Source organism: Chenopodium quinoa, unplaced genomic scaffold, assembly GCF_001683475.1.
Source record: "Chenopodium quinoa cultivar QQ74 unplaced genomic scaffold, ASM168347v1, whole genome shotgun sequence".
NCBI lineage: Eukaryota > Viridiplantae > Streptophyta > Magnoliopsida > Caryophyllales > Amaranthaceae > Chenopodium > Chenopodium quinoa.
The window spans coordinates 16,783-40,604 of record NW_018742455.1 but is presented as its reverse complement, the minus strand read 5'-3'; the positions used below and the strand labels follow the sequence as shown (position 1 = coordinate 40,604).

The following is a 23,822-nucleotide window of genomic DNA, read 5'->3' as shown; positions in this document are numbered from 1 at the left end:
AAGCTAAAAATTAAATCTTTGTAAGCTTAACACCTTCAATTTTTATGCAACAAGAGTTTTGATTGATGATAAAATAGGTGCTACCAAAATTTCTAACCATATTCATTCATGTCAATTTCAAATTGATGACAATCATAAATCAAATGGATGGTAAATTAGTGAAATAAAAAAAATAAAAATATAAATTAACAGGATACCTTGAAGTATTTGTTTACCAAGGAATGGCCGTCAACAAAATCCAGATCATAAAAAAAATTATGGGTATCATAAGAAATTCAGACGCATTTTGGAAGGATTGATTGAAAGGGGAAAATTTTTTCAATATATTTGTGTTAACTACAAATCCCTCGTGAAATTGATGGTAAATTAAGGAGGAGAGAGTGCACCTTATTTCTTATTTATGTCAAACTTTTTGGTGAGGGATGAATTAGCAAAAAAAAAAAAAAAAAAAAAAAAAAAAAACTTAGGGTTCGTTTGGCATCGCTGTGATTTTCTGTTTTTTTGTTTTTTGTTTTTTGTTTTTTAAAAGTGTATTATATATGTCACATAATGAATCAAAAAATATATAGACTTATTAAAATCATGATAATTTTGAAAACTGACAACAGGAAAAGTGAAAATACCTTTTTCTTGTTTCCTGTTTTTGGTTTTAAAAAAAACAGAAAACTGAAAACCAAAAATGATGCCAAACAAGCCCTTAAGTGTCTCATTTTTACAGTTTTCCACAAATTGATACATTTTTGTTATGTAAAACGAGCCACTAATGTTATTTTTTTTGCTAATTTCAAGTTCAATTCAAAACCCTAAGGACTAAAATGACCCCTATATCCTTAATCGAAGATTTTCGACATGTAAACCGATGAAAAAGTTGAATCGAGCTGCAATTTACAATTTATATGAACTTTTGGGCTGTAATTTGCAATTTTTTTTTAAATGGCTGCAAGTTGCAAAATACGAACCTTAAATAGCTGCAATTTGCAAATTTTCCCTTTGTTAAATCTAAACTTAGAAATACGAAATACCCTGTGTAATTTCTAATCAAATAATTGTAGAATTTTACCCGACACTCGATCTCGTCATATCCACCTAACCATCGTCATAAACTCAGCTCAATTAAAAAAAAAAAAAAAAACTATTTACTACCCCGTTTCATGTCTTCAATTTTTTAACTTTTTTTTTTGGGTGAATGGTGAGTGTTTCAAAAAAAAAAAAAGAAAAAAAATAACTATTTACTACCCCCATTTCATATTTTTTCAACTTATGAATATTTTATATCTCACAAATAATACTTCAAATTGCAAAAAATATATATGAAACGGATGTAGTATTTTTTTTTTTTTTTGATAGAGTATCTGCACATTATTGAGTCACTTAGGTGTATGCATGTCTCCTTCTCTTTTTCAAATAGACAAATAGAGTATAATATTTACAAATGCCTTCAAAAAAAATCTAATATATATATAAAGAATAGTTTTTTTTTCCGAGTTTTTAGAGAGCCAAGTAGGATTTAATTTTTTCAGCTCGCCATGTAAGATAATAAATTTTAGTGGCAGCCAATTAAATACAAGATTATTAATTTCTTTTAGAATTAAATAATTAAAAGTTATGTGCAGGCGCAACCGATTAACCTTTTAATTTTTATCCAAAAAAAAAATATATCATATGAACTTCTCATTTATTAAAATATAAATTGAAAACCCGTAAATGCACCTATGCACGATTAGGGATACGGATGGCAATTCAATCCGAGTTTGATTTGAATCCGATCTAATTCGAAGAAAAAAAAAACCGATCCAAATCCGTTTAAAATTAGTCGAATCCGACTCCGATTCCAAGAGTATGAGTATATGCTTTATAACTTGGGACAATTGCTTGTTTGTTTTATAGCAAAAATTTATTATGTAACTTAGTTCACTAGTGGAAAAAAGGTCATCCGTAACGGGCAAAAACAGCCCATCCGTAACGAGCAGCGTCCGTTACGTATGCGGCCGTTACGGATGGCCTTTGTTATTCGTAACGGGCACTGCCCGTTACGAATAACCCCGTTATTCGTAACGGGATATGGTTTGGCCGTTACGAATAATCCCGTTATTTGTAACGGGAAATGGTTTGCCCGTTACGAATACTGTATATTTAAATTAAAAAAAATCCAGCATACACCATTTTATCATTTTTTTCAAGTTGTATATATTTTTATACAATTAATATTTCTTTCAAAAAAAAAAAAATATATACAATTAATATTAATAAACTACTAACTAAAGCTTTAAAAGAGCAGCTAAATTAAACCAAATCTCAAGTACATTTGTTTTCCTGGTTTCAAAAAAAAAAAAAAAAAAAAAAAAAAAATTATACCGTTCTCCTCTTATTTGCCATTGTACAGTTAAGCTTCCACCAGAAGGGCATTATTAGCCTTCATAGCGGTTGAGTTGTCCAGCAAAGTTCCATCCAAATGAACTAGGAATAACAGGTACGCTTTATGTTTCCAGGATTGCTCTTGAGTGGCCTAATTAATGCAAACATTAATTTTAAAGATACTTTTAGATATTAATATACAGATGCACAATACACAAAATTGAGAGACCACTACACTGCTACAAGGTTGTAATCATGATCAGCAACTTTACTATACTGCAACCAAGAACAAGAACAGAAAGCTGATGAAAATGCAATTATTTGCATATCAAAAAAGACTATAAAGCTCCGAAAATTCCAAATGGGTCTGTTTCCTTTCTTTAAACTTAATTCTCATAGGATAGACTTAATATCTCACAAGTTACTCAAATTAGCCATTATCAAGTGAACATAATAGTCGTACAATTAAAACTTTAATAATTCACACAAAATTATGCCAACTAATAAGCAATCCCACTGGTGGTACAAAAAAATCACTTAAGTTTGAATTCTCAAGCATATTAATATGCACTAGGCAAAGATAGAGATATCCTTTTGAATTTATGAAACAACACTAGATTAAAACAACTTCCAGGAAGTATTGAAAACGCCTTAAAAAGCCTTACACTGATATTTATAATTGATTGTGGATTCAAAATTATTGATTTATTTATGTACATGCATACATGCTTTCAAGTTTCAATACCTTGTAATCCGGATTTATAACATACATAAAGCTCGGGGAGGGGAAAAGAGAAGGAACTAAACACAGTCAATTACCTTGACTTTGATGATAGCATGATCAAGAAGGGGAAGCAGATTGGGATGTGTAAACAGGGAGGAAACTTGGATCTCCTCCCTGACCAAGTCCAGTTGCTCATTGTTTTGTATCAATACTTTCTTCATAGCATAAGTCCCATCATCTAAAAAAAGGTTCATTTCGAATTTACATCACACATTATTAACCATATTAAGATCAAAATTCCTCATAAGTCATAAACCCACAAAACAAAATTCAAATCAATCAAAAAATCACATAATTACCCCCAAAATCACGTAATTACACCCCTTGTTTAAAGCAAGCTCTTGGTGTCAAGCTTTCCCTTGTGCCTACTCTTTGGATCAACAGCATCTGCCTGAAAATATAGTGTTACCAGTCATGTCAATGTGAGATTAATATACTACAAACTATTTAAACTTCTATGTTCTAACTCCATGTTGTTAGACATGGTGCAGTGCACATCACATATGCAACTCTGTAATTATAGTCATTGGATTACCTCACAGTATGGTAAGAGGTCTGATTTGAGATAAACACCAGCGGACGAGCAGTAAATATATCTGGTAAGTACAAGAATGGATTGTAAGTCACTTTCTGAATTTAAAATATCAAGACAGACTTATCCTTTGACTGTCTGCTATCTGCCTGACTCCTAAAGAAACACAGTTTAGAAGACTAGGCTTATGGCTCTAATTTTGGAAGTGCATCCAATATTGGTTCTACCTCAACTGCCTCTCTTCCTGTAATGAGACAATACATATGTAAATATCCAAGTATGCATCAAGCTGTGAAGTGTGTAATCGCGACATACATATACAACTTACCATTTATGTCGTAAACAACATCATTGCAGATTACAGATTACAGATAAAACAACACAAATCAATTGACCAAGAATCAATGCAGCCTCCAACTATTATTTTGACATTATAATTATTTTCATAAGCTTCCAACACCACCGGCTACAAAATCATTATCACTAATCATTGTAGTCTCCAACTATTATTTTTTATAATTATTGTAACACAGAAATCCAACTTTAGCAAACCATTAAATCACTAATCAAACATTATCTCTTACAGAATCATTCCCTCTCTTCAATTGGTCGTGTTTCAACTAGAATACCTAAACATTCAACCAGCTACTAGTATCGGCATTTTGATCACTACCCAAATTAAATCACAAAATTTGCAGCTAAACCCTAATTCAATTGCTTAACAAAAATTAGCAATAATACCAAGAAATTAATGATATGAACAAGAATAAACTTACAGAAGCACATGAAGATAACATACTGAATGAATCACCCCAAATGAATCATACATAAATGCCCAAAACTACCCAATGTCACCCCAAATGCCAAAAATGAATCAAATACAAATTGCATGTAGAAAAAAATAAAGCAAATTAGAATACACAAGAACAAATTCAAGAATTTAAACAATTAGATGCTCAGAAATCAATTCAAGAAAAGGAAAAAAACAATTGATGAAGGACTTCTTACCTCACGATCTAAAATGGCAAAGATATCCCAAATTATCTAAGAATTGTTCTTCGATAGTTAGGTTTGACCCTAACTCGTCCCTTGACTCGCCGATTAGCTTCAGTGAGACTGAACGTGGTGACAGCAACAATAACTAGAAGCTTAATAATTTCTTGGCCGAGTTCTTAGCCGAGTTGACTCGCCACCTCGCTCAGTCAATAAACTCATAGATCTGAGAAAGAAAAACTAAATTGCTCAGATCTATGAGTTCTCTACGACACCGCCGTTTACACCTCCGGTAATATGTTAATAATCTCTTCTAATTCGTTCTAAAAAATCAACTCATAGATCTGAGAAAGAAAAACTAAATTGCTCTTCACCGCCGGTTACACCTCCGTCGAAAAACGGCGCCGCTTGGGAGCTCTTTTATGAAGTCGCCGGTCAAGTTGATTGTCTCAAGATGATAGCAACCGCTGCTCAAGTATTGGAGAGGGGAGGGAAGGAGAGGAGATAGGTGAATGACGGGGAGGGGAGGAAGGTGAATGACGGGGAGGGGAGGAGAGGAGAGAGAGAGGGAGTGAGGGATTGATGAGAGAGAAAGAGGTGAAACCCTAAAAAGCCAAGTATTGGGCTCCTCTCATCATTTGGGCCAAGTTTGGGCATACGTGTAATATAGTATTCGTAACGGGCAAAATAGTGTCCGTTACGAATACTTATTTATTCGTAACAGGCACGTATTCGTAACGGACAAATTAGTGCCCGTTACGAATAAATAATTATTCGTAACGGACACTATTTTGCCCGTTACGAATAAATAAGTATTCGTAACGAACACTATTTTGCCCGTTACAAATATCTTAATTGTAACGGGCAAAGATTTGCCCGTTACAAATAGCCTGTTACGGATGAGATTTTTTCCACTAGTGGTTCATAAATTAAATGTATCATGTTTATACTTTACTCGGTATGACCAAAGTTATTAAAATCGGGATTCTAATTTGAATCGAAAGGGGCTATCAGAATCGAATCGTAGAATCGTAAGATTCTACCGACATGAATAATCAAGACGTCAAATATAAATTTAATTAAATATATTGAAATTATGAGTTTGAAACCTAATTATTGATAGATAATAGTTATTTAACCATTAAGCAATTAATACTTGACAATATATATTTATGAAAACCGATATAAACATGTTTTTTACTTGTAAGGATTTCGCTAGTTCTGAAAAATATGTAAAATCGAATAGAATCATAAATCGAATAGTAAGATATACATGAATCGTAAAATCGTAAGATTTTAAGACTTAAATCGAGATTTTAATAACAATGGGTATGACTATACAAACAATTATAGGTAAATCATACATTAAAAAAAATTCGAATCATTTCGAAGGTCCGAATAAACGGATTATATTGGATTCGGATACGAAAATTACGAGTCAGATTTGGACTCGGATTTAGACTTTTCGGACTCAGATTCAAAGTTATAAGGAAAAAAAAAATAAAATATACTCCCTGCGTTTTTAAATATTTGCTCCATTTCTCCATGCGCGGAGTTTTAGGATAAATTGGAGAAAGTAATAAAATATAGAGGTAGTGGGGTAGTTGAGAAAATAAAAAATTGTAAAAAGCAAAAGTAGTGGAAGAATAGGAGGAGAGGGAGTATTATGTTGGGTCCACTAAGTGTGAGAAATAAATTAAATATTGTAAAAACTTTCCAAAAAAGGAAATGGAGAAAGTATTTAAAAACGGCCGAAAAAGGAAAGTGGAGCAAATTATAAAAACGGAGGGAGTAGCTCGTAATAATTTATAGAGAATAATAATTTAAAAATAATAATAATTGTATACTTTTTGTAATATACAGTATACACCATTACACCTACTTCACTTAGACTAATGCGATTATGTGACCCACTTGTCCCAATTCAGCTATAAAACAAGACAGGAAATACCATTAATTGATCACACAACATAGCTATTTTCAGCAATCAATTTCCAAAAAAAAATTTGAAAAATAATCTCTTATTACAAACATGGAGAATCAAATGTTTTGTTGGACCATATATTATGTAATGTTAATGGGCCGGTGTAGTGTTCCGCCCTAATTACTTAGGTTGTATATATATTTGTGTATAAGGTAATACAAAAGATAACACTCTATTCATTCTATTATCTCTAGTTTGACATGGTATCGGAGCCACTACAATTCTAAAACCCTAAAACTCTATTTTTTTTTCTCCTATTTTCTGCTTCATTGACAATGGTGGACGACACCAAAATTGATCCTGCTTCCCTTTTCTATCTTGGTTCCGGCGATCAGCCTGGAAACCTTATTACTAATGTGATCTTGAAAAGTGATAACTATCTCTCATGGTCTAGGGCTATTTCTCTGTCTCTGAAATCTCGGCGTAAATTTGGGTTCGTCGATGGCACCATCTCCAAACCTACTGACAAAAAGAAATTACTGGATTGGGATACGGTGAATTCTATGCTGGTATCCTGGATTTTGAGAACAATTGACCCGAAACTTGCTATTTCTATTCCCTATTTCGATGATGCGAAACGTCTTTGGGATTATCTTGACAAACGCTACTGTGACGCTAGTGGACCACGACTGCAGCAATTAAGGGCTTCAATTACTAATTGCAAACAATTAAGCACTATGACTGTTGAGGACTATTATAATCAATTGATTGGTTATTTTGATGATCTTGCGCGCCTCAAACCACCACACGGCTGTGAGTGTGGGGCGTGTTCTTGTGGAGTTGCTGCGAAGTATGAGAAGGATAGGGATGAGGAGATTCTTCATCAGTTTTTGGTAGGCATTGATGATGCTAAATATGCTTTGGTTCGAACGAACCTTCTATCTCAACAGCCCCCTGCTACCCTCGAGCGTTCTTATCATGCTCTGCTGCAAGAAGAGCACTCTCGGAGTATTGCTCAAGCCAAAATCCCAGCGACTAAGGAAGATGCCCATGTCTTCGCGCTTCCTTCGTCTGATCGTCGTCAATTTCAGTCGGCTCGCGTTGATAAAGCTAAACTTTTTTGCTCTCACTGTAAGCGCTCAGGCCATGACACCACGGGCTGCTTCCTCCTTCACGGCTTCCCCGATTGGTGGCTTGAAAAGTATGGGAAGAAGGGGGGCGCATCTCATTCGGGATCCTCTGTTTCACAACAAGGCAGCAAGCACTCTGCCTCTGCCTCTACGGCTGCTGTTGCCGCAAGTTCTAGCAAACCCGTGGCCCGTGCTAATGCCATGGGTGGTTCTATTGGACCTCCTGTTGTACCCTCTACTGACACTCTCTCTGCTTTATCTGAACTTAAACCGGAACATGTTCGCCTTCTGTTGAACATGGTTACTAATAATCAGCAAGAAAAAATGAGTGGTGAGTATTTTTCCTCTTCTTGGATTATCGACACCGGCACCTCTCATCATGTCACCGGTGATGCATCTTGCTTGGTGGATATGCGAGAAATTCTTTCATGCCCCGTTGGCCTCCCGGATGGCACACAAGCTCTTGCTACAAAAGAAGGGCGTGTGTATTTGGCCGACGGAATTATTCTTGAGCATGTCTTATTTGTTGCACAATTACATTGCAATTTACTTTCGGTGTCTAAAATGATTGATGATTCTCATTGTTATGTACGATTCACTGATTCTTTATGTGCTATACAGGACCAACACTCGGGGAGCCTGATTGGAGGCGGTGAACGGATAGATGAACTCTACTATTTCCGGCGACTTCCTAAAGTATGTGCGCTGACATCTTCGGAGGTTTCTACATTTGAGCTCTGGCATCGTCGTTTGGGACATCCGTCGGATCCTATTGTCAAGTTAGTGCCTGCTGTTAGTGCTAGTTCTAGTAGCAAATTCTTGAATAAAGCATGTGAAATTTGTCCACAGGCTAAACAATCTCGGGATATTTTTCCCAATAGTGATAGTAGAGCTAGTCGTATTTTTGAATTGATTCATTGTGATTTGTGGGGATCGTATAAGACACCGTCTACTTGTGGTGCTCATTATTTCTTGACTATTGTTGATGATTTTTCCCGAGGTGTTTGGGTTTATTTGCTAAATGATAAAACTGAGGTTTATTCATCTTTTCTCTCTTTCTTTGCTATGATAAAATGCCAATTTGATGTTCATGTTAAATATGTACGGAGTGATAATGGTACGGAGTTCAAACCCATGCTCCCGTACTTTAATGAAAATGGCATTCTATTTCAAACCTCTTGTGTTGGCATCCCACAACAAAATGGTAGAGTAGAGCGTAAACATCAACATATATTAAATGTGAGTCGTGCTTTGATGTTTCAAGGTAACTTACCGATTGATTTTGGGGGAGAATGTGTTCTAAGTGCGGTTTATTTAATTAATCGTACTCCCTCCCTCTTCTATCCAATAAATCCCCATTTGAAATTCTCTTTGGTAAGGAACCCAATTTTGATGAATTAAGGGTGTTTGGGTGTCTTTGTTTCGCTCATAATCAAAAGGCTAAGGGGGATAAATTTGCTTCCCGGAGTAGGAAGTGTGTGTTCTTAGGCTATCCTCATGGCAAGAAGGGTTGGAAATTGTATGATTTAGATACCGGTGAAATTTTTGTCTCACGTGATGTTAAATTTTTTGAGAATGAATTTCCGTTTGTGAAAGGGAATGAGCCGGTTTCTAGTCTTGAAAATGTTGCGGATATGTCTCACGAAAATGTTGGGGTTGATCATGATTTTTTGGACGACTTGGAGTATATTTTGGAGGTGGGTGAGGGGTCTCTTGTGCCCGAACCTCAACCCCCCACCCTTGCCACATCTCCGGCCACTGCTCGGGACAGCAGCCCCCACCGTAGGCCACCTGCGGCTGCTGCTGACACGGCTCACACAGCAGCAGAAACTGCTGGTACGGACAGCAGCACCACGGCCCCAAACGTGGCTGCTCCGACCTCTTCTACTGCTCCCACACCGGACCTAGGCCGTGGTCAAAGGCCTAGGCAGGCTCCGGGTTGGCATCGCGACTACGTCGCACATACTATTACTCTTGACAGTCCATCTATCTCTCCTTGTTCACCGTCTGCTCCAAGCTCCTCAGGTACTCCTTATCTCTTAGCACATTTTGTGAATTGTACTAACTTTTCTGTGCCACATCGTGTGTTTATTGCAGCTGTGGATTCGATTGTTGAGCCTCGTAATTTTAATGAGGCTATGAAGCACGATGGTTGGAGAGAGGCAATGCAAAAGGAGATTTCTGCTCTTGAAAAGAATAAAACATGGGTGATGGAAGAGTTGCCTCCGGGAAAGAAAGCATTGGGGTGTCGTTGGGTATACAAGGTCAAACTTAATTCCGATGGCACAATTGAAAGATTAAAGGCTCATCTTGTTATATTTGGTAATCATCAGGTTGAGGGTATCGATTATAACGAGACGTTTGCTCCCGTGGCAAAAATGGTTACTGTTCGTGCTTTTCTTGCGGTGGCTTCTGCGAAAAATTGGGAATTGCACCAAATGGATGTCCATAATGCCTTTCTACACGGTGATCTTGATGAGGAGGTTTATATGAAGCTTCCACCTGGTTTTCATGGTTCTCATTCTGGGTTAGTCTGTCGTCTTCTCAAGTCCTTATATGGATTACGGCAAGCCCCTCGTTGTTGGTTCTCTAAGTTGGCCTCTTCTCTGAAAAGGTACAGCTTTATCCAATCGTACTCTGATTACTCCCTTTTTACTCTGCAATCTGGGGCTATTCAACTTAGTGTTCTGGTGTATGTTGATGATTTGATTATTTCTGAGAATGATTCTTCTGCAATTTCTTCATTCAAATCTTATTTGAGTGACTGTTTTCATATGAAAGATTTGGGTGTGTTGAAATATTTTCTTGACATTGAGGTTGATTGCTATTATCTCCGCGATGCAATTCAGGATGGTATTATTAGTCCGTCGTATGTGAAAACGACGGATCAACTTGCGGATATTTTTACTAAGGCGTTAAACAAGCAACAATTCATGTATTTACTTGGCAAGTTGGGCATTTGTGAACTTGAGGGGGGGTGTTGGACCATATATTATGTATTGTTAATGGGCCGGTGTAGTGTTCCGCCCTAATTACTTAGGTTGTATATATATTTGTGTATACGGTAATACAAAAGATAACACTCTATTCATTCTATTATCTCTAGTTTGACATGTTTATTATGTTAATAGCAATAATAATAATATTCATGTATCATATGATAAAATCCATGAAAAAAACCTCACCAAAATCACCTCCATCCCCTCCAAAGCTCCCCTTGATAGGCAACCTCCACCAAGTTGCATCCAAACACACACTCCCACATCGCCGCTTCGCCGAGCTAGCGAAGCGATACGGGAGGGTGATGCAGCTTCAACTAGGCCAAGTGCCGACCATCATTGTGTCTTCCGCCGATATGGCTAAGGAAGTTATGAAAACTCATGACTCTGTCTTCTGTAATCGTCCTATTATTATGATTGCCAAAGAAGTGTTTTACAACTGCACCGATATCGGGTTGGCTCCCTACGGTGAGTACTGGCGGAATGTACGTAAGATCTCCGTGCTCGAGCTCTTTACCTCTAAGCGAGTTCAGTCGTTTCAGCCCATTCGAGTCGAAGAGGTTACTAATCTCATCAACTCCTTAGCCTCTGAACAAGGCCGTGTTGTTAATCTCACCAGGAAAGCATATTTTCTTTCTTGTGATACATTAACAAGGTTTGTATACATCATATTCTTCTTCTGTTATTTTTATTATTATTTGATTTATTTTGATTTTTACAATATATATCCACCAGACCGCCACCCCTCATTTAATTGTCTTTTGTAAATTATATTTTCTTTTAACAATAAACTACGTACATGAAGGACGGAAGGACCCCCCACCCTACAGAAGAACTGGGGACTGTTGTGAGGAATCAAACCCCCGTCACTTGAGGAGGGGGGGGGGGGGAGATGGAGGGACTAACCGTCCCTCCATCTCCTCATTCTTCTCTTTTGTAAATTACATATTTATATGAAATCTTGTTATATTCATAACAATAATTTATTGATGGATAAAGTTTTGTATGAAACAAAGCAACTAAAATATAACTTACCTCAAAAAAAAAAAAAAAAAAAAAAAAAACAGACCTCTGTTTCTTGTTACTACCTCCATGTCATATTCTTGTAGCATTTACATATTACGGAGTATGTATAACAAATGTTTTCTTTCCTTTTTAGGTAGTTATTTATCTCTATATTTCTCCTCATCACATGCATCATTAGCTTTTTCTCTCCATTCAACACTAAAAAATAAATTTTGCCTAGAAGTCCGTAAAAGCTCATTTGTTGTACAAAAATATGGAGTATAAAATAGAGGTGGTATTTGCAACAAAGGATCCTATCCTTTGTTGCAAATAATAAGAACATCAGTAGTACTCCGTATATATTTCTCGTTTTTTTAAGAGATAGATGGTTATGAGGGGGGGTCCATGCATGCATGCTGCATATACCAGAATACGAGTATAGAATAATACAATACTAATCAGTTAATTATTTCAATTCATATATCAGGTCAGCTTTCAGTACGAAAGGCAACGAGCAAGAACCATTCAGAAAATTATTGTCAAGCGTTACGAAGCATTGTACGGGATTCTGTAGTGCAGACCTTTATCCGTCAATACCATTTCTTCACAGAATCAGTGGAATGAAAAGAAATTTTGAAATAATTACTCAGGAAACAAATAGGATATTTGATCCTATTATTGAGGAACATAAATCTAATAAAACATTATTAGATCCAAAGGATGAAGATTTGGTTGATGTTCTTTTAAGACATCATGTGGATAATATCAATAATCCCGATCATTTTTCTATGACCACTGATAATATAAAAGGAGTTATAATGGTAAGTACAAATAATCGTCAATTTCCTTTGATCATCGTTCGTAATTTATACGGGTGGGTTTTTTTTTTTTTTTTTTTTTTTTTTTTTTTTTTTTTTTTTTATCGTGAATATGTATCCTTCAAGCTAACATTTAATTAGTAAATGAAAAATTATCAAACATAGAATAAAAAATTGAAACGAAATTTGTTTTTTATAAGGGTATTTTCGTGAAGAAATCAACATTTTTATTTTTTTTTAGCTCCACAATTGAATAAAGTAGTTGATTTATTTAAAAAATGACATGTGATCTTTTTATTTTTTAATTATTTGATTCATCTAATTAATTAAATATGTATTTTATATAGAGTATCAACCTATTATACATTATTCTTTTCAAATAATTAAGTGGAGATAATCAACGTTCAAATTTGTAAACAAAAGTGGAGATAATAACTGTACAAAATTGTAAATATACAAAACAATTGTGAAAGGCAAAATGTTACTCCCTCCATCCCTAAATAACGAACACATGAACTTTTTTTTACACTATTTACTTCCTCTATTCTTTTTTATTTGACCAGTTTCTTTTATTAAGCTTGTCAATGCAAAATTTTAGCGATCAATAACTTAAATTCTCCATTATAAGTAAAAGTTATTATATTTGTATATTATGATAGTACTTATTGAGATGAATTAAAAAAGATCTCACATGAATATATTTTTCCTTATATATATCATTCACAAAAGACGGTCAAAGGAGAGATGGTGAATAGTGTAAAAGTCAAAACGGGTTAAGTAAAAAAGAACGGAGGAAGTATAATATTAACTTGACTGTAATATTTTTTTATCATATAAAGACACATTCTATTATCAGATATTGATATAAAGCTTCATAATACGGAGTATAACCTTTATTTATATATATATATATATATATATATATATATATATATATATATATATATAAATTATATATATATATATAAATTACATATATATATATATAATTTTCATTAATATTTAGTTATATAAAAATAAAGTCATAATATTTATATAGCATGTGTATAAGGTTTGATTGCATTATTTATTCTAAGTTAGACACATATTGATATTTCATAATATAATAAAACTTTTTTTAAAATAATTTTCATTAACATTTAATTATATAAAAATGAAGTCAAAATATTGAATCGATCTGTTACATGTATAATGTATATGTACTAAGTTAATAAGTTTGACTATATTATTTATTCTAAACAACTTGAGGTTAGTGTATATATACAAGCCAATAAGTTCATTATTTTCACGTTTATTACCTTAATTGATTGGATTAAACTTCACGTTAAATTTCATAACGTTTATTCGCATGTTTAATTTATAGGAGCTACTTGGAGGAGGAACTGAAAATTCATCGTCAATGATAGAGTGGACAATGTCGGAACTCCTAAGAAACCCAACAACTTTAGAGAAGGCACAAGCTGAGGTACGACGAGTATACAAAGACATACAAGGGGCAGTTGATGAGTCGAGGTTAAACCAACTTACGTACTTAAAACATGTAATCAAAGAATCCTTACGACTACATCCCCCGGTTCCTCTTTTAGCTCCTAGAGAATCGATGGAGAGATGCCAAATATATCCGTATGACATTCCAGCAAAAACACGTGTCATTATTAATGTATGGGCTATTGGTAGGGATCCTGAGTATTGGCCTGAGCCTGAGAAGTTTTATCCCGAAAGATTTGAAGATTCATTGATTGATTACAAGGGAAGCAACTACGAGTTGCTTCCCTTTGGCGCGGGTAGGAGAGGGTGACTTGGCATGGCATTAGGTGTAGCTATGGTTGAGCTACCACTTGCTATGTTGCTCTATCATTTCGATTGGAAGTTACCAGATGGAGTGCGACCACGAGATCTAGACATGGATGAATCTTTTGGATTGACAATGAAGAGGAAAGATCACTTGCTTGTAATTCCTACTCTTCATCCTTCTTCTAATCTGAAAACGGGGGTTTAATTAATGACCACTTAAGTAATAGTTAAGCTTGCTTATTATGGATGGTTTGTGTACCATTGTTGTGTGTGTGTGTGTGTAGTGTGTGTTTCGTGAGCATTATATTATGGTGTAAAAGTACTTTCCAATTGCTTAAAGTTCTAAATAATAAAAAGCTAATGTGATTTGAGGTAATTTCTCCAAAGATCACCCTCTTAATTATCTACAATACAACACCTTGGCTTTTTCTATGCAAGGGGCGGACTATGTATGAGCTTGCTTAGGCTCACAAACTTGACCCTTCGGTACATAGAATTGTCGTGTAATTCCTCTGTTCCAAATTAGATGACATAGTTTGACTTTGTATATTATTCACATAACTTGCTTTGACTTCATTTTATGATTTTGTTTTGAGATAAAGTAGTCATGTGATATCTTGTTAGATTCGTCTCAACATCTATCACGTAATCAAGGATATTTGCATTAGAAATTATGCATTAAATAGCATGCCTAAATGAAATGTGTCATCTATTATGAAACGAAGGAAGTATCACTACAACAAAATGAAGCTAAGGTAACAATGAAAAACCATTCCCTAATATTAAAAAAATGTTGCCTGGTATTTAAGGCAACACATATGAGGCGTAGTTTATGCCCCCGTTGTCTATTCATAAGGCAACGCATTTTCGTACAAAGACAACAATTTTAAAAGCCAAGGTAAAATAATACCTAAGACAACATTTTTACAAAGACAACAAATGAAAATTGTTGCCACCTTAGGAGACGATTCAAAATTATTACCTTTTGTCATAGTATTAAATAATCTTTTCACATGTTGTATTTGCTAGTAATAATACAAAAGTGTTGCCAAATATTTTAAAGACTAACATTTAAAAAACTGTTATATATAAATTAAATGACTACAATTGCTATTTTTGTTTTCTATTGCAATATATTACTATATTATATTAAAGGAGTGAGAATGTGTCGTACTATTTTGAATTTGTTATATTAGAAAAATGTTGAACATTAAAACATGTAATAAGTATTTGACTACAGAATCCCAAACTTATAAAATTAATTAGTAAAACAGTACAACCAAAACACTATCAACTTGTTTTCAACCTCAAATCTATCTAAATAATCTATTGTTTAGTAGAATGTTGTAGGCCATAATATTAGTCTAACTAAGAAATAGAAAAAATAATAAAAGGTTAAAGCAACTTCAAATTGAGCCATAAAGTCATATTCTTCTTCTTCTTCTTACTCGCAGCCTTCTTCATCTTCTTCTTGTTCATCTCCCTGTACAAAAAATAAAATAAAATAGATAAATATTTTAACTTAGTATCTCTCAAAAAAAAAAAAAAAAATGAAAAGAGAGAGAAAAAAATTGAAAGCCTTGGCCACTTTTCTATCTATACTTTACGTATATAGAAATCAAAAGGGTTTTACCTTGGATGTAGAAGCCGAAGATTGAAATCGAAGCATTTCTGTTGTACTACCACCATCCTTCTCAGATTGATTATCAAGAAATAAAGAGCCAAGCATACTTAAATCAAAAGACATTTGTGGATTTTGTTGTTGAATTTGAGAAAGGATGGAGCTAAGACCATATGCTATCTCCCTTCTATCTTGTTGCCTTTTATCCTCATAATCTTTTTGTAGAGCTTGAACCTGGCCTCCTGAGCATGCTTCTCTTCAGCTTCCTTCATCAAGGCCTTCTGCTTTAATTGAGTTGATGAAACACCTCTTCCATGAAAATTTAATCGAGACTTTTTCTTGTTATCAAAACCAATAATAGTTGAAATCACACTTTCAACCTCCTCCTCTGAATCTAATTTCTCAATTTCAGTCTATATTTTACAAGATAAAGGACAAAAATTAATATTGACAAAATTAAATGCAAAAAAATTAACATGAAATGACAATGAATCTTACCATCAATTTGTCCCTTAGGTCACCGGGCTTTCGCTTTGTTAGCTTCTCCTTGCGTGTTGCTATGAACATTTGAGCTAAACTAGGATTTTTTGTTGTTTTATTATCCTTTTTCTATACAAGAGTAATGAGTGTCAATCATTTTAATGCATAAATAAAACCAATAATAAAAGTGATGAGAAATGTAAACAAGCAAACAAACAAACTCACCCACTTATATCGAACCCTAGCAAAACTCTTTGGTCCTGAAGTATGCAGCATAATGTTCTTTTCCTTTCCAACTAACCGATTTTCTTTATTTTGCATACATCGTTCCTAAGAAATTAAGACGGTGAACTAATGAATAACATTTTTCTTAAGACAAGAAATATACATTTGCTATAAAGGCAGGGAAATATAAGAGACTTGTATAAATGTAATACCTCATATCTGACATCATTCCAAATCTTTAACAAGTCTTGGAACATATTTTTTGGGACTAGTTTTGGTCGTTTGATCATCCTTGTTTTATCATTGTCATATTTATGAAAGTGTACTCTTTTTAAATAACATTTGTACCTTCTCCAAGCAGCACCAATGGTTTGCAAAACCCATTTTTTTTCCCTCAATTGGGACAATAAAATGTTTCTACAACAATACAAAAAAAAGTTATACTAAAGTGATCATATTGGCACTGTTAAACAACTCACTGCCAATTAATTAATCTTAATCACAAATCAAGAACATAAGAAAACAACTCACGGAAAGTCTGGAACCTATTCTAGCACTTACAAAACAAGTCACTGATCTTAAAAAGTAGCAGGCAGCCAAGCAGAACACCATGTAGGCAGATCGACAACAATAATGACAGTTGGGGTTCATTTTTTTTACATAACATATGCCAATCAAGAAAGTTTAACATGACACTCTGACATGATAGCAGAAACCATATAGGACAAGTTAAGCAATTATAAAACATTTCTACCATATTTATTTAATTGAATAAGTAACTCACCAAGACATAATCCCAAAGTTCTTCTTTCTTCTCGTTCCTTAGTATGGGCCAATTCTTGACAGTCAGTGGTAGAATATTTGCTTTTCGAGCTATTGTTCCTAAGAAGCTAATGAACTCATTGCATGTACTGTCATCCGGACCAACAGGTTGTCCATGCTCATTCAAGGTAATTTCCAAGCGTTCTTCTTCGCTGCGTCCATGGACTTTGTAGCACATAGTGGGTCCTCTTCTAGGCTTATCCTTTTCAGCTAAAATGAGCAAAGAAATTCAAATGTTAAAATGGCTTATCAAGCATGTAGGTAAAGAATTTTAATTACAAATACAAACGATAGCTTGCCATTTTCTTTATCATTCTTGTCATGATTTAAGTGTTCAACTTCTAATCCGAGCATTTCAACTGGTTCTCTTGTGGTTGAATAATGCTGATGTAATGTATGATTAGGGGTAGATGAGCCACCATGTGAAGAAGCCAAATCAACATTTCGCCGACGTTTTGCCATCGCTGCTTTTCGAGTCAGAGCCTTCATTTTACGAATCTGAAATTGGGAACAAACATGGAAAAAAGAAAGACATACAATACTCTAATATATGTATGTACAAACATTATACAAAAAAGTTTCACACTTCATAACTCTTGTTAAATTGATAAGCAATTAATTGATCATAGACCACACATTCATAAGGGCATTTATAAGCAATTAAACATTAATGTCTAACTAAGCATGTGCTTCAAGTAGCCTTGAGAATTGTGTTCTTTACTGTTTCAGACACCATATTGACATAAGAGGTCAAATTTGAGCTGATCTTTAGGTATATGAGCATACAAGGAAAATATCACCAAACTGACGGGCCACCAAACCTCAAGCCCAAACCTCTATTGCAATATCAGAGAAGAGGAAAACCACAGCAGTACAAGGGAACAAATTTAATTAATTGTTGAAGGACAAAGGGTAGGGGAAGAGGGGAGTCTGCAGGAAGGGGGAACAACACTCACTAGTGGAGCAGAAAACTTGGAGCAGCATATCAGAGTAGATAGAGATAAACAAAATGAATTAAGGCGGCCTCTTTTGTGTTGGACAAAAGCCTTGTATATATAAGAATGTTTTTGCATTGTCAAGAATTCTGTGAGAAGACTATTGTATTGGAGATTTGGAGCTTTGTATCCTTAAGATACTTTGGGCAGTAGTAACCTAAAGTTACTGAACTATCAATATATTTCAATCCATTGGCTGTCGAATCTTTGTTCTTGCTGATTATTCTTGTTTTGTATGTGCTTTCTATTGAGTTAGTTTAAGAGTGTGCGACTGTTGAGTCTCACAGAAAATGTATATGTGCATCAAGACAGACAAAGACTAGGCTATTAGCACAATGCTTACACAATTTCACACTTTTGCAAATGACATGACAAACCATCCAAGTTTATTTGGGATTAAGGTATCACTAATGAATGTAATCAAAATCAGAACATCACAATAAAAAACATACATTACATTATTACAGTACAGCTCAATCATGAATCATTCAATCTAAATTGAAACTTGTAGTTTAACTGCTTACAGCGCAGAGCAGAATTTGTGTTAAGTTCTAGAGAAGTATTTGGCAGTAGATTGCAGAACAAGTGTACAGTCAGCAAGGCAAGGGGGCAGCAACTCATGACAATAGAGCAGTAGAATTAAAGTTTCAACAGCCGCAAAGCAATAGGCAACAACAACATTATAAAGCAACAACAACACACCAAGACATTTTTCTTACTACTTACTAAATCTGTAGAGAACTGGACAAATTTTCAATCAATACGTGTTCATAGTTGATGGCAAATCAGAACATTCAAACATCTATTCCTAGTTGCATATATACTTGCATGAGATAATAGAGTTCCATTCTCAATTTAAAACCTATATTTTAAATTTTAAACCCACATATGACATATATATAGCAGCACAACACATCATCTTGATGCATAGAATTACATGTGTAAAGAATAGAGACATGCTTAGTTATAAATGTACAGCTTAGAAAAAACTACCTTCCATTGAATAGCATTGGACTTGTCTTTACTTTTAGACTGTGGAATGGGTAACTCTTCATTGGTCGAATCAAGCTCATGCTCCATATCTTGGTTAGGCCTATAGAGCTCATCGTCTCCCGAAACATTTTTCTTTTTATTCTTACTTTGATTGCCTCTATTATTTTGAACTTGCGCCATCAGTGACTTAGCCTGTTCCTTCAAACCTAATTCTTCCATTCTTGTCATATTTTTTCTAATTGTTTCCATTCTCAGCCTATTCTGACATTCTTGGTTCATGAGTTTGATGCTCATCACCAGAACCTCTTATAGCTCCAAGCTTAGTGGATTTTTTCTTTGTCATACTTGTAGCTAATTAATTTTGAAAATGAATCCAATTATACAGAAGAAAAAAAAGAATTATATATACATATATACACGCATTCATAAAGAAAGCTTGCACAAATAAATAGTAAGAATTATACAACCAAACAATAGCTATATATAAGCACTCATAAAGCAAACTCTCCATTAAATTTTCATTCTAAATTCAATTATATATCTAGGTTTTTTAATATCAAATTTGATATACTGGTATCCCTTTCTATCATAAACTAAGCATATGTGACATGCCGACATCGTTTACTAATAAAAATGTTGGACAGAAACATAGGAGAGGCGGGAAAATTAGTGCAGATGCATATAACCCACACATAGTGTAAGCAACCCCACTAGCTACCATTAGTGATTTCGTTTGTAAGTTAATTAGACCAAGGACAAATATCTTAGCATCTGTCAGCAATTACTCAGTTCAGTAACAACTAGACATCAGGGAATAAATTGACAGTCCTCAATATGCTTTAATTTTTAAATCTTTTCTAATTAAAACTCTTCTGCTCAAGTTACAAAACAAGTAAGGATAACCATCTGTTTAATAATCTAGCTGATTTCTGTTGGAACAAGTGTGTTTTGGTGTAAATTTTGTGGAAAACAAAAAGTCCCACATTGGTGGGAAATAGAAGTTTGTCCTCCCTTATATTGGAGAATGTGGAGTATTTGGGTGTGGCCCTTGGGCTACCCACATTTTGTGGAGAGGGAGGACTTACCTACCAAGCCCACTTATCACACACGCGCGCCGAGTCGGGCCGGGCTGGGCTGGGTTGGGTTGGGTCGGGTCGGGTTTATTAATTAAACTTAATTTTTGCTCAGTTTTTGAACAAGGCTTAATTACGTAATTAGTGCCTTGATTTTTGCTAAACGGTTTTGACTGGTTATCTCTCTAACGTTTATTTCCAGATTAATTAAACTTTGGCCGTTTTACTAGCTGTTTTGACTGGGTAAATTAACGTTTTAATTGACCGTTTTTGGCGTTAATCACGCTGGTGTTGGAACGGTTTTTGCTACCGTTATACCATTGTTTTGCCTATAAAACATCATGTTATGTTCACTATTTTTGTATAACAAAAAATCACAGAATTTTTCTAATCCCTTTTGTCTCTTACAAAATATTCGAGCAGTGTTCTTTATATTTTCTGGTGGTTAGTTGTCCACTGGTTCTGTGCAAATCCACTGGTATTTTCCTTGCTTAGACAGACTGTTTTATCCTAGGGAACATCCGGTTGTTGTACGAGCTGCTTGCACAAATTAAAGGGCAGTACCGTGAATGTTCTAAAGAGAGCGACATAGTCCGCGACTCAGTCTAATTCCCGGTAACTTTGTTCTGTTTTTATTGTTTACAGCAGTTCGGTTTTTAACAATTTTAGAACAATCATTTCTGCCTTTATAATCATCATGTCTACCGAGGAAATTACTATGTCCAATGACCTTAACAAGCCCTTCCGTTTTGAAGGCGCTCATTTTAAAAGGTGGAAACAGAAAATGCAGTTTTTCTTGACTGTTAAAAAAGTGCATTCTGTATTGACTGTCCCTAGGCCTGTTATTCCTGATAATGCTGAACAAGATGATCTAGTGTATTGGAATTCTGAAATTGAAACTTGGAATGAAACCGATTTCATGTGCAAAAACTATATTCTTAATGGTCTGTCTGATAACCTGTATGACTATTATAATCTGGAAAACACCGCTAAGGATTTGTGGGATGCCCTGCAAAAGAAATATGACACCGAAGAAGCCGGTGCCAAAAAGTATGCTGTTAGCAGGTACCTGAAATTCCAGATGACTGATGATAAGTCCGTGGAAGTGCAGTCCCACGAACTTCAGAAAATTGCCCATGAGATAATTTCCGAAGGTATGGCTCTTGATGAACAATTTCAGATTGCTGTTATAATTGACAAGTTGCCTCCTTCTTGGAAAGATTTCAAAAACAGTCTCAGGCACAAGACTAAGGAATTTTCCTTAGAGAGTTTGATTACTCGGCTCCGTATAGAGGAAGAATCCAGAAAACAGGACCAGAAAGAAGAAGTCTTACAGCTCTCTGCAAACAATGCTCCTAAGCGTTCTGCTGCAGTTCTCAAGCCCGCTGGTAAGAACTTCAAGCCTCAGAACCGGAAGAATAACTTCAACAAAAATAAACAGAATGTTCAAAAGAACGATGGAAAGCAACAAATTCAACCCCCTAAGAATGGTACTGGTCAATTCCTATGTTATAGATGTGGAAAACCAGGCCATATGGCACGAAAGTGCAGGAACATGCCTAACCCTGTACCACAGGCTAGCATGATAGAAGAGCCACTTGTGGCTATGATTACTGAGATCAACCTTATTGGTGGATCAGAAGGGTGGTGGGTAGACACTGGCGCTACACGCCATGTCTGCTATGATCGTCGGATGTTTAAAACTTATTCTGAAAACACCGATGATAAGAAAGTGTTGTTGGGTGATTCCCATTCCACTAATGTTGCTGGTATTGGTAATGTTGAGTTGAAGTTTACTTCTGGCAGGACTCTCATTCTGAAGGATGTACTGCACACTCCGGAAATGAGAAAGAACTTAGTTTATGGTTTTCTTCTTAATAAAGCTGGTTTTACACAAACCATAGGTTCTGATTTATTTACTTTAACTAAGAATGGAATGTTTGTAGGGAAAGGTTATGCTACTGATGGCATGTTTAAACTGAATGTTGAGATTAATAAAATTTCTGATTCTGCTTATATGTTGTCTTCTTCTGTTAATATTTGGCATGCTAGACTCTGTCATGTGAACAAAAGACTCATAAAAAATATGAGCAATTTAGGCCTTATCCCTAATGTTTCCCTCAATGACTTTGATAAATGTGATTTTTGTAGTCAGGCTAAGATTACAAAAACACCTCATAAGTCTGTTGTTAGAAACTCAGAACCGTTAGATTTAATTCATTCTGATATTTGTGAATATAATGGAACGTTGACCAGAAATGGACAACGATATTTCATCACCTTTATTGATGATTGTTCTGATTATACTCGTGTTTATTTGATGAAAAATAAGAGTGATGCTTTTGATATGTTTAAGTTGTTTGTGACAGAGTTTGAGAATCAGTTCAACAAGCAAATAAAAAGGTTGCGTAGTGATCGTGGAACTGAGTATGATACTGATGCTTTTGTAGAGTTTTATAACTCACATGGTATCATACATGAAAGGTCAGCTCCTTATTCTCCAGAAATGAATGGTAAGGCTGAAAGGAAAAATAGAACCTTTACTGAGTTAGTAGTTGCTATTTCCTTAAATTCTGGTGCTGCTGATCATTGGTGGGGAGAAATTCTTCTCACTGTTTGTTATGTCTTGAACCGTATTCCAAAGACTAAGAGTAAGATTTCTCCTTATGAATTACTTCGTAACAAACAACCTAACATTTCTTATTTCAGAACTTGGGGTTGTCTGGCATATGTTAGGATTCCTGATCCTAAAAGAGTTAAGTTAGCTAGTAGAGCTTATGAATGTGTATTCATTGGCTATGCTGTTAATAGTAAAGCATATAGATTCTTTGATTTAAGTGCACGAGTAATTATTGAATCTAATGATGTTGATTTTTATGAGGACAAGTTTCCTTTTAAATCTAGAAATAGTGGGGGTTCGTCCTCCTCTTTTATTCCTGCAGTCAGGTCTAACTCACAGGATTTAGATGCTGAACCCGAATTAAGAAGGAGCAAGCGGGCTAGAGTGGCAAAAGACTTTGGCCCGGACTTTGAAGTTCTCAATGTAGAGGAGGATCCTTCTACCCTCCAAGAAGCCTTAGCCTCAGTTGATTCAGATTTATGGCAAGAAGCCGTGAATGATGAAATGGACTCACTTGAGTCTAATCGAACTTGGCATCTGACTGAGTTGCCACCAGGATGCAGAACAATTGGCTGCAAATGGGTCCTAAAAAGAAAGCTAAAAGTTGATGGGACCGTTGATAAGTATAAAGCTCGTTTGGTAGCTAAAGGCTACAGACA

General features: G+C 35.0%; 2 protein-coding genes, 1 long non-coding RNA gene and 1 pseudogene across 5 annotated transcripts; 2 read left to right on the top strand and 2 right to left on the bottom strand.

Annotated features, from left to right (window-relative positions):
- Window positions 1–2,179: 2,179 nt before the first annotated feature.
- Window positions 2,180–5,294, bottom strand: LOC110717716. 2 transcript variants are annotated; one of them, XR_002510780.1, is made up of 6 exons: window positions 5,039–5,294; window positions 4,680–4,890; window positions 3,675–3,915; window positions 3,439–3,530; window positions 3,175–3,317; window positions 2,180–2,506 (listed from the first exon to the last, which is right to left on the bottom strand). It is a non-coding gene; the product is annotated as an uncharacterized LOC110717716 (long non-coding RNA). The 2 variants fall into 2 exon arrangements; XR_002510778.1 differs by having other exon boundaries at window positions 2,182–2,506; window positions 4,680–5,292.
- Window positions 5,295–6,923: 1,629 nt separating this feature from the next.
- On the top strand, window positions 6,924–10,750 carry LOC110717256. The gene is made up of 2 exons (XM_021895916.1): window positions 6,924–8,982; window positions 9,207–10,750. The coding sequence occupies exons 1-2, from the start codon at window positions 6,924–6,926 to the stop codon at window positions 10,748–10,750; spliced, it is 3,603 nt and encodes a 1,200-aa protein (XP_021751608.1).
- Window positions 10,751–10,875: 125 nt separating this feature from the next.
- On the top strand, window positions 10,876–14,539 carry LOC110717248 (annotated as a pseudogene).
- A 966-nt stretch (window positions 14,540–15,505) lies between these two features.
- Window positions 15,506–19,858, bottom strand: LOC110717701. 2 transcript variants are annotated; one of them, XM_021896477.1, is made up of 7 exons: window positions 19,471–19,858; window positions 17,902–17,980; window positions 17,445–17,692; window positions 16,661–16,765; window positions 16,454–16,564; window positions 15,968–16,368; window positions 15,506–15,817 (listed from the first exon to the last, which is right to left on the bottom strand). In XM_021896477.1, exons 1-6 carry the CDS (start codon window positions 19,762–19,764, stop codon window positions 16,132–16,134), a joined length of 1,074 nt encoding a protein of 357 aa, XP_021752169.1. In that variant the 5' UTR covers window positions 19,765–19,858; the 3' UTR covers window positions 15,506–15,817; window positions 15,968–16,131. The 2 variants fall into 2 exon arrangements, with proteins under 2 accessions (XP_021752169.1, XP_021752161.1); XM_021896469.1 differs by having other exon boundaries at window positions 15,564–15,817; window positions 17,782–17,980; window positions 19,471–19,857.
- Window positions 19,859–23,822: the final 3,964 nt, after the last annotated feature.